Below are 11,683 nucleotides of genomic sequence, written 5' to 3' on the forward strand. Positions count from 1 at the left end.
AACATTTAAATCACATATTTAAAGCACATATAACATATTCGTTAGAAGCAGGTGAGCAGAAAATAAACAAGCCATGTATAAATATAACTTAAAATCTGTTTTAAGTGTAACCGAAATGAGGAGAGCTGGTGCTTCAAATAATGGATGTGATGCTTGAGACAGCAGATTTCACTGAAAAGCCCTTTTTTAAAAATTAATTTAGTTTTACAATAAAATGTATAAACATTAAAGAAAAACTTACTTTAGACGCACTTGACAGGCAAAGGAGAACGTAGGTCTGGTAGGGAGAGCAAACTGAAGAATGAAGAATGTCCCAGTTTGGTTAGGTTTGGTCATCAGCACTACAAGGAAAAATCGTTGATGTTCATATTCACATGGTGCAGCCATCTCCGGGGTAAAAGTCCTGTGCTTCACCTGTTGGTTTTCCAAGCCAATCAAAACACAGTAGTACGAGACAATCACAGCTAAGAGGGTGAGTTTTGGCAGAGCTTTTGGTGCTATTTACTTCTGTACCGCTCGTGAGACTCTGTTAACTCATGACAGACTCCACTAAATCCTGTTTTTCTTAGGAAATTGATCTCAGGATTTTGGAGCATCTAAGGTTCATTTGCAAGGTTCAAATGCTAATTCATTTTAAAATATGTTCACACAGTTCATAATATATAATTGCATAATTGCAAATTGTTACTCCACAAAGTAATATGGTTTTAAACTTGAAATAAGAACTCTACATCAATGGACACTGTGTTTTCTAAAATGTCCTCTGTAATGACTCCCTATCAAAATCCCTAATGTACACATCTCGTTGTTTGTTAGTTTTTACATTAACCCAGCACCATAACTGCTCCCCTGTCCTAATATGGACAATTGGCACTTTTTATTTTAAAAAAAAGTTTGTTGAGGGAGATATTTATTCATATTGGTATTATATAAATGTCTCGGTTACCCTGTTGGACAAGATTTGTTTTGGGACCAGGAAATGGTGTTCATGGGGTGTTCCCACTGTGAGTGCAAACTTAAACTGTTCCCCACTTTTTTCTAAACCTGCTGGTACACGGATTAAATCAATGATTTGGAAATTGGCTTTTAATATATTTTCACAAATGACATTTGCTGTATCTTTGAAGGATGTTTATACTGATATAGCCATCTCTCTTCGTAAAAAGCACAGAAAGGTGTCACAGAAATTAATGTCTTTCAAACTCATCCTCGTTTGGATTCTTCCTCTAACTTACAACACTTTCTTCTCATTTGTTTACATTTTTCAGTTATAATATTCTCCATGTTTTTAATCAGAATCGGAATCGGCTTCATTGGCCAGGTATGTACACATACAAGGATTTGACACCGGTTTAACTTTCGCTCTCTATGTACAAGCATTCTACATGTATGGCTTTCTATCATCATCACTCGGGGACAATGTTGCCTTGTTTGCATATTTGATCTGATTTTAGCATTTTTTTATCGCAGTTATTTGAAATAGAGTTTCACAAACCGACCCGCCTGCAAGAAAGCAGGGCGGAACGAAAGCCGCACGTCGACAATATCGACAATCAGGACGAGCTACTTTTAGTGTGACACTAAACGTCATTCGTTTGGAGCAGCGATATAATATCGACAAGCCTTGCTTGGTAAGTTTCAGAGCTACAGATATAATTCAATATGAAATTAATAAGTAATACACTGAAATGCAAGTGTAATAGGTTGTGCATCCAAAAGTGTTGCTATTAAAGCATGACACGATGTGTGGTTACTGACTGCGGTGACAACAGCTTGCTTGAATGCTAATGAAGCTAACGGTAGTCGGGGGTTGCAGCACACATCTAAGTGTCAGCAGCTTCAACGAGAGCATTTGAAATAAATAAATAGTATGCTTAAAATGCTGGTTGTTGTAGTTCATACTGTGTGCTAATTCAACGTATTGGCCACATGTATAGGAAGCCTAGTGTTTCTTGATTAACAAGCTAACCATAAGCCTCTATCGCTGTTATCGTTCTTGTGGTAACGTTGAGTGAACCAGCAAGGCCGATAAAAACAAAACGTTGTCCATTTAGCGGAACTCGTATTTCTCTCGGTCGTCAACGCATTGTATGTCAGTTTTGGGGTCTTTGCGGTTTTCTTGAGCTTTCTTCGTTAAAGAAAGGTACTTACATTTCCTTTGATATTTGAGTATCTTGCAGTGATCTAAAATATCCACAAGGGGGAGTCAAAACACCACCAATGAAATTCAGTGAGTCCTTTCCTACCTTAAATACTGTATGTTTCTATATATTCTCAAACACCACCACCACTTAGCCCGTACAACATATTTTAGGGATGTGTCTTGTTTAATGTAAAATGTCATTCAAAAAATGTAATCATAGTAATTGAAAAGCCCTTAACAAAAATTCTTTTTTAACAATTTGATTGTGTCCGCTCCGACATTAGAGCTTAAAAATATGTGTCCCTCATAGTCTCTTAGCAGCTCTAATTGTGTTGTTATGTTCTGAACACTGAAACGTCACATATAAATAGATTCCTTTAATACTCAGGGCTTTTGTGGCATAAAGAAATAAAGATTGCATGAGTTAATAATCCTGTTATTATCCTTTCCAAGGGAAGTGGGAACATGCATACATCACAGGTAGCTAATGGCTTAGTGCTGCAGTCAATAGCAGTGGTTTTAGGGTTTGCTCAGGGGACACAGGCTAAATATTAATGGATCAGACCAGTGGTTCTCAAACTTTTTCTGTCAATCCCCCCTTTGGAGAAAGAAAAATTTCCAGTCACAGGACATCAATCACACGTCAAGTCGTGGTAACCAAATAAACAACAGCGGGACCATAGATATATATATATATATATATATATATGCGTGGGCAATGCGTTTCTGTAGTGTGCCACCCGAAAATGAGTCCGGGTTGTCCGACGTCAAAACCACACAGGAGAGCATTCTCAAACTCTTGGGCGCACCCCCCCTGTCATGCCGCCCCAGGGGGGCGTGCCCCAGAGTTTGAGAATCACTGGATTAGACTGACTTTTTAATTGCTGGACATCCCAGAGGTTAACCTCAGCAATGACTTCTTCACCTGGTAGTATATATGGGTCAAGCAGAAATAGACAGCATCCCATTTTGAGTAAAAACCTTTTTTTTTTTAATGATTCTCACTAGTGCATTGCATCTGTTCGTGTTTGTGTGTAGGTCAGTTGTAATGGCAGGGGGCGGGGCAGCAGGTGTTGATCTCAGCAGGAAGTTTGTGTCAGAAACTGAGCTTGATGAAAAGAGGAAGAAGAGACAGGAGGAATGGGAGAAAGTCCGGAAACCTGACGACCCAGAAGGTAAGAACATGTGCACACAGATCAAACCGCTTACATCTGTGCATACATCAATATATTTGTTTGTGTACTCCTCAGAGGCCCCAGAGGAGGAGTATGACCCTCGCTCCCTCTTTGAGCGTCTGCAGGAGCAGAAAGACAAGAAACAAGAGGATTTCGAGGAGCAGTTCAAATTCAGTGGGTCTTTGTCTACCTGCTTGTCTTAGCCTTGCAAACTTTAACATCTATTGCTCATCTAGGTTTGAATTAGCTGACTGTTCCAAGACAAAGAGACAGTGGCTATGTGTTATAAAACTAAACATCATTGAATTACAAGGATGTTAACAATCAACTCCAACATAACTCCCAATCATTTTCAGAATTTTAAGTTTTGACATGTTTAGCTATTATTCCTTGTTGTGAAAATAACCAGGATGATGTCATAATGTTGGACTTGGGAATTTTGACAGCTGTAGTTAGTGCATATTAAATGCATAATTTTGTTTGCATCACAGCCATTTGGCTTGTGACTTGATGAAATTAAACGATCACATGAAATTGCATGGGTTGCAGGGTCCGTACTCCAGCCAACAGTGTGACACTATTCCACTGAACTATAGTTGGCTGTAATGTGACAAAATAAGCAGCACTGTTAACAAAGGCAGGGAGAAGAGGACTGCAGGCTCGTAACAACAAAGCTGGATTTAAAACAGACTTTGCAATTTTGTTTATGCGGAAGTGATTGCATTTAACATCAGTGTTTTATTTTTATGCTTTATGTAAACATAACTTTTATTTGTTTAGCAGTAAGTTAACACAGAGCAACTTTTAAGTAGTTTAATTAGTTCCCCTTTAACCAGCTACAACACAGAAACAGTACATATGTTTTAATGAATCAGTTATTAGCAATCCTCAAATATCATATATGACATGTCTGTCACAGGGACATCTTTCCTTGTAATGGGTTTCTTACCATAACTATGTTTTTCTGATAATAATAATAATACGGTAATATAAGATACAGCATCTTTGAAGCCTGACTGATATTTGGAACTTAAAGTCAGGATACGTCAGCTTTTACTGCATGGATTTTAATGATTCTCTTTCTCTGAAAGTCCCCAAAAGACCAAAAGATTGCTGAGAGAAGTACCCCTTTAATTATGTAATTAGTAATTAGTAAAAGACAAACCAAATTGTTTGCAGTCCTGCACCTGCAAGAATAGTAAACATTTTGTAGCTGTCCATTCACACTGCCACTGCTTATACTACATGTAATTAACATAGTGAAAGAGTAAATACATGTCTCTGATGGCTTTTCTTTGCTTATGTTGGGTTCCTTTTTTAAACATGCTTTCAGCAGACTTTCAGCCATGCAAAGGCGTACACTGCAATTCCTTTTAAGTACAACATTTTACAGATTTAATACAATTCAGTGGGAAAATTTGAGTGTCTGTGTTTGAAAACAACAGAAATGTCATCGATCTACACAAGTCTTCATGAAGGTCACTTGTGTGTGGATTGAAAATACTGTTATGGTTTGTTTTCTAAAAAATGCAATCACTCCGCTGCCATGTGTTGAGAGCATGTTTGTTTCCATGGTGACAGGGAACATGGTGAGAGGATTGGACGAGGATGAGACCAGCTTCCTGGACGAGGTCTCCCGGCAACAGTGCCTGGTGGAGAAGCAACGCAGGGATGAGGAGAAGCAGGAACTGTTAGAGTACAGAATATCCTTTCATCACGTTTGTTTATGTAAAGAATTTTAATGAGCTATAACAAATATTGCAGGAGAAGCACTGAGACGATTCCAAGCACAGCAGCAAAACTTATTTGTCTCGTCTTCTTCGGCATCTGTGGCTCAGGATGTATCCACTCATAAGATCAGTGGTTTGATCCCCATCTGTGCCATCAATGTGTGCATGTGAAAGACTATTAGAGTAAATATATGGCCTCAGCCATCAGTGTATGAATGTGTGATAATGTGTGAACCGGGTGGCTTTGAGTGGTGGGGGACATGAAAGAAGTTGTATCAGTCAGGTCCATTTGTTTGGTATCCACGAATTGAGAATCTGAGTACAGTGATGGAATTCAGCATGAGATATTTGTGTACAAAACTAAACACACCTTTCCACCCGTAAGCTGTGTTAAATCAGAAATACTCACTGCCCGCTCTAAGCATCCAGAGTCTTTCACACTCAAGCTGACAAAGCAGCATTATTGTTAGTGTTTGTTTTGTGGCACAGTACCTCTTCTCTTGACTTTCCTGATAGTTTTTGTTCTGGCTAGTTCACTTATCTCTGTTGTAAAATGTTTCTTTGACAGGTACTGGCTACTGCTCATGTAATGTTGGAGGTATGAGCTATACAACAAACCAGTGTAGTGTAGATGAAGTTACTACTACCAGGTGGTAGCAGTAATACGTTGTGATTGTACTTGTAATATGCCAGTTGCTTGCATACTATGAGACTGATGTTTAAAGTCTTAGAGCAAAAGGGTTTACACAAAGCAGGTGAAAGCTGTATATCATCTGGTTTTACAGATGTTTGATCCTTTTAGGACTGGTCCTACAAAGACCATATATCAGAGAGAAGTTAGGAAGCACTGATTGACTCTTTCTTTAAATGTTTTGCAAGATAACCCACCTCTCTCTTTAAAAATGTGTATTTACACAGGATAATCATCAATGAAAGACATCCAGGTTATACAGATATTATGACAAGATGTTGTTGCTAATTTATTTTTTGCTAATTTTCACACTAGTGTACCACTATTATTGGCATTGTGACCAAGTATGTATTGCCTGTTGTTGTTGATGTAACAAGGACATATGTTGTTGTTGTAACAAGAACATATGTTGTTGTTGTAACAAAAACATATGTTGTTAGTCTGGTTCTGCTCGAGGTTTCTGCCTGTTAAAAGGAAGTTTTTCTGCCAATGTGCCGAATGTTGCTAAGTGCTACTCATGGTGGATTCATGTTGGGCCTCTCTTTAAATAACATAACAAAGAGTCGGTCTAGACCTGCTCTTTCTGTAAAGTGTCTCGAGATAACTCTGGTTATGATTTGGCGCTATACAAATAAAATTTGATTGATTGATTGATTGTCAAAACAACAACTAGCAGTCTTTTCTTTTTTAGGTTAAATTAAAGTTTTTTTTTCAACTTCTTGTTAAACTGAAAAATTCAAACTAATAAGACATGACTAGTTACCATATCCCAGCAGTATAGAATTTAAAGTAATAATCTCAAAGATTTTAATTTAAATAAATGTCTGTTGAGTCACTATCGCCAAATGAGGTAACACAACAGTGATTGAGCCCAAGGCCCACTAATGAAAGCCTTTGCATTTGCAAAATTGTGGACTGGGTGTCTGGTGTGACTTTTGTGGAAAACATCACCAGCCCAGTTAGTGACGTGTTTTAGGCTGAGGGTTAGTTGTTGTTTTCGCGCTAGAAGCTTAGTGTGAGCTGATAATGGATCCTATCACGGCATCCAACATATTGATAGGTAGATCTTTATGATGAGATGAGGTCTCCTCCACCCTGCTCCTTAAACCTAAGGTCCATTGTGATGAGTTTGAGGTATGTTTGTAATGTTCAAGCAGAGCATCAGTTTTCTTTAGATAGCACTGTCTATTGTGTGAGTTCCTCAGCGTTCGTCAGAGTTTCAGTATCTCAGTATCTAAAAAGTGATGCTTGTTGAAGGTATTTTTTTTACTCTTTATGCCGCTTTCAACTGATAAGGACATGTGTGCTGCTAATGTGGAGTCTCTTGATGCATATATGATGAGCAGCTTTATGTGCGTTGGCAGAGGCAGGCAAAGCTTCTCCGTGGTCAAACCTCTGATCTGTCTATAAACAAAAGATGTATCTCTTTGTGTTCACAACTTTATTCAAACGATACAATTCTTACGAGCAATGTTTTAAATTTACCAGGGATTTTCTTCTTCTGGTCCAGATTATAATTACATGTTTCACTGTGTGCACTCAGTTTCACATTGTTCTCGTCTTACACAATTTCCTACTGGAAAATATGAGCCGCGAATTACTCTAAAAAAGAGTATTGATTATGTATTGATATATTTATTGATATGGACACACACTAAGTTTTCCATTACCATATTACCAAAGAAATCTATAGCTGTCCCTCAGCTTTAATTTAGGATTGTGTCATGATTGACACTGGTATGAATATTCATTTCAGTTTCCTTTAAATTTCAGGAACATAACTCATAACTGTGATCCATCGTCACTGTGCATTGCATCAATGTAAATGACACTTTTTGAAACCCTTGCTTGTCCACTGTACACGTACACACCAAGTGCCCTTGCAGATAGACAGATTCCTGACAGACAGGTTTATCTGCAGATAAATAAGAGAATGGGTTGTCGTGGAAACTGTATCATAGGCTGGTAACTACAGTGAACTCAAAGAACACACACAAACACACAAAGTGCAGACCTTATTAATGCAGTAAAAAACTCTGGACCTCTCGGATGTACGTCACTTCTACCTAATGTCCCACTTTGTGTCTGCTGACCCGTCTGTCGGACCTTTTGTCTTTTACCATGTGTGCTTTGTCTCTCTGTGTGTCTCTCAGTCTACTTTCCTCCGTCTCTGCATCTCGACCTGATTTCAGGTCTCCTGAGCTCTGTCCATCTCTTGGTGTTCTTTTAGGCGCTGTATCTGTGTCATCTCTCTCTGCTTCTCTCCCTGAGTGCCTTTCTTAGCTTATCAGAACTGTGTCACTTTTTCCATATCACTGATGGAGGACTGTAATGGCTCCCCCTCGAAGAACGGAGAGAATGCAACTTGAATGGACTGTTGCTGAATTTTGTTCATGTTTTTCTTGCTTCTCCTGGCCCCCCAGTTAAAGGTTCCTTTATGCTTTATTCACCTTAACTCTGCACCTTCACAGCGCTCTAGTAAAGCAAGTGTCCACTGAAAGCCGCAAAGAGCCTGAGAAAAAGGCGGCACCGAAACATTCAGGGGCAGAGCAGAGGACCAGCCACCTGTCTCAGGCCCATTTATTAGCTGGAGCTGTCAAGAGACGCAGGTATGCAGATACCACTTTAAAAACTCCTTAGGGAAATATCTTTGTCTTTAGCTGCCAAATGCTCCAATATGTTCACCTGCTGGTCACTTACTTTGTGTTTTTGCAGTGTTGTGTTGAGCAGATAGCGTCACTTTATCAGAGCTTTTTTCACAGAAAACAACGCTGATGAAAGTCCATCTGGTAAAATTCGTAAACTCAAGGTTCCTTGGTATTCCCAGGTTGCAGTTGCTAAAAGCTTAAGAAGTATCCAAATAAACACATTTTTCTCACAATATATTTTAAGACTGAAACCAAAACAATGAGCAGAAAGATGTGAAAATACAGAATTAGGTGACAGTTCTCTTTCCCATTCAGTCATTAGAACCATTGTTGACATTTAAACCTGATAACAGCATTTTTAAATCTTCAAAATCTCTGTGTTCTCTCACCCAGCTCCTCTCAGTCGTCTGACAGCAGTAAGAAACAGAAGGTGGAAATCACAACAACAGCAACAACAGGAAATGGAGACAGACACACAGGTGGGCTGCAGCCTTTTTAGATGGCATATCTGTCTGTCTGAAGTGGACAGAAGTTAATTTGTACACCTCTGACAAGTCCTGGAATTATTTTAATTTATATGCTGACCTGCTATCGCCTTTATAAAAAGAAAGGATGGCTGACCCTCTTTACAAGGTGGACAAGGAATGTATAGTCGGTGAAAGCACAAAGATTTTACGCCGCGTATGGCACCTTCACACCAGGATTTAAATGCTAGCTAGTTCACAAGCTCGATGCTGACTATAGCCCTTTTTACACTGCAGTTCCGCCCCGGCGGCGTTACAAAGCTCCACCGTCATGCAGCCTTTGTCATTTTTCATTGGATCAAGCAACGCCGACGTAAAGCCGCCCCAGCGTGTGTTTACACAGCGTTCCGGCATTATGGAAACAAAACGTGTGAGAGGTGTAAACAAACAGCACGTGCTTCAAATACACACACACGGAGCTGTTCCGCCCTGCCGGCTCCGCTGTTTACACAGATGCTGTTACTACCTCCGATGCTGGCTCGGAGGCGGAACGACTTCGCCCCACCGCTCAGCCTCCATGCTTTCTACATAGAAGATGGAACAGAGGTGTAATAATCCCGCCTTGAACTGGCAGTGTAAAAAGGGCTTATGTCTGAAGGCTGTTTGGTGCTGAGCAGCTAGTGCATTGTTGGGTTATTTAAACTTTTTTTATGAAAAGGATTGTAAAAACAGTAAAGCTGTGCGACAGAAAACCCAAACAATGAACTGAAATACGCAATAATTCTCTGTAAAACATTTTATGGTCTAATGGTAAAATGTTCATGGTTTTACAGACTTTCCATCATGCAAGATTTTCATCTCTGACCTTAAAGAAAAGCCTGCAAAGAGAAAAAGAGCCTCATAGGATGACATCTGCATGTAGAAGCTCTGAATCTGATGGTGTGTTTGCTGTTCAGAACAGGAGGAAGGAGCAGGAGAAGGAGCAGGGGGGGCTGAAGACAAACAAATGGTCCCCGGCCTGACAGCGAAGACACCCTCAGCTCCAGTAGGCTCTGGTCAAGGCACGCTACACCTGCCGTCAGCAGCCGTGTGCGTTGGCGTTTTACCGGGACTCTGGGTTTATTCCGGCAGCAGCGACTCTGACAGCAGCTCAGACAGCGAAGGTAGCGTGGACACAATCATGTTGCCGTACCCCCGGCACAGCAGGGCCTACAGATAAACACACAACTGCATACTCTCACACAAACAAACACCATACACACACACACACACACACACACACACACACAAAACCTGAAGTTTGTCTGCAAGCCTTCAGAATGGCTTGCAAAGTGTCAGAAAAGGTAACCTCACACCAGATATGGAGACACACACTGTTGTATATAAAGGTCAAACACACACACACACACACACACACACACACACACACACACACACACACACACACACACACACACACACACACACACACATCAACAGTGTGTACCTGCAAGTTAGTCGTACACCACACATACCTAACAACCATTTTCAGTATTCCTGTTGTTGCACAGCTGTGAGTTGAACTGTTGCTCTTTGACATCAGACAAAGTTCAGTCCTTCAGTATAATCCTTATAAACAGTAATATTAGTACAAATTTAAACTCTATTCTAACTTAATCTGTGTATCTATTTGTGATTTATGCTATTGTGGCACTCAAACATGACACCTCCGCCCTTCCTTCCCTCAATCAAATCTCACGCAGTTTAAGCCGAGCAGCCAATCCCGCACTGCCTATCCCGACGACCTCCTGCCCCCCCCTACAACCCCCCTCCCAACCCAAGCCACAGTGACTGCGAGCTGTGTTGTTGGCTGAGGGAACAGTGATTGACAGCTGTGGAGCAAAGAAAAGAGACTGCTTTAGAGTGGGTCACATGAATCACCTTTTAGCTCTGAGCAGCAGAGGAGAGAGAGTCGGGGCAGGACACGCTTCTCTCTAGCTTTGGGTAAAATGCAAAGTTCTTGTGGCTTGAAAACAGTTGTTTTTATTTGTGTGATGTATTGTGTTCTCTCATCAGTAGTTTGTCTGGAAGTCACATCATGCTTGAAAGATGCTGCTGTCTCAGGTGTTGGAGTTTTGTTTTGTTGTTCAAGTCTGAGCAGAGAATAATAAAGAGCTTTCCCTCGTGTTGTTTCTTCACTCTGTGTGTGTGTGTGCGTGTGCGTGTGTGTGCGTGTGCGTGTGTGCGTGTGCCTGCGCCTGCGTGTGCGCGCGCGCGCGTGTGTGCGTGTGTGTGTGTGTCTGTAAGATGGAGACAGAGCAGGTTTATACTAATAATTCAGTTCAAGTTTCAAGCCTCCTCCAGTCAGGCACTGTCAGGTGTGGAGTTTGTACATGGATTATGAGTGATGAGCTACAAAGAGGGATTTTCCCTTTTCAGGTTGTTTAATTTGCAGGGCTGAAAAATATCTAGTTATTTACAAAACAAAAGCAAAATTTCAGCAAAGGTCATTTCTGAAAATGATTAATTCGCTCAGATTTATTTTAGAACCTAGTGGAATACCCACGGGTAAGGAAATTATGCAATAGCTTTCACAAAAACAAACCATAAACTGAGGGATGTTGAATGCAACATAAGGATGAACAAGATTTTAATCAGGAGGGTTTTGTCGGTAATCCAACAATTTAGCACAAGTATGCATTCACAAAGTATATTCATATATATATATGTATATTTAGTAGGAACACAATTTAAACTGCTAATCTGAAGATTTCAGTTTTGCTCTCTTTGTTGCATGTGCGACGTCCAGGGTTGGCTCAGATTTTAACTCTTGATTTTCCTGGCTGACGGTCG

General features: G+C 40.3%; 1 protein-coding gene across 1 annotated transcript; it reads left to right on the forward strand.

Moving 5' to 3' along the window:
* The first annotated feature begins 1,586 nt into the window (after positions 1-1,586).
* psme3ip1 (proteasome activator subunit 3 interacting protein 1) lies at positions 1,587-11,015 on the forward strand. The gene is made up of 7 exons (XM_069686580.1): positions 1,587-1,631; positions 3,182-3,318; positions 3,394-3,492; positions 4,900-5,021; positions 8,209-8,348; positions 8,781-8,866; positions 9,808-11,015. Exons 2-7 carry the CDS (start codon positions 3,192-3,194, stop codon positions 10,068-10,070), a joined length of 837 nt encoding a protein of 278 aa, XP_069542681.1. The 5' UTR covers positions 1,587-1,631; positions 3,182-3,191; the 3' UTR covers positions 10,071-11,015.
* Positions 11,016-11,683: the final 668 nt, after the last annotated feature.

This window comes from Semicossyphus pulcher, unplaced genomic scaffold, assembly GCF_022749685.1.
Source record: "Semicossyphus pulcher isolate SPU_LCO1_2020_fin unplaced genomic scaffold, fSemPul1.0.p SCAF_8, whole genome shotgun sequence".
NCBI lineage: Eukaryota > Metazoa > Chordata > Actinopteri > Labriformes > Labridae > Semicossyphus > Semicossyphus pulcher.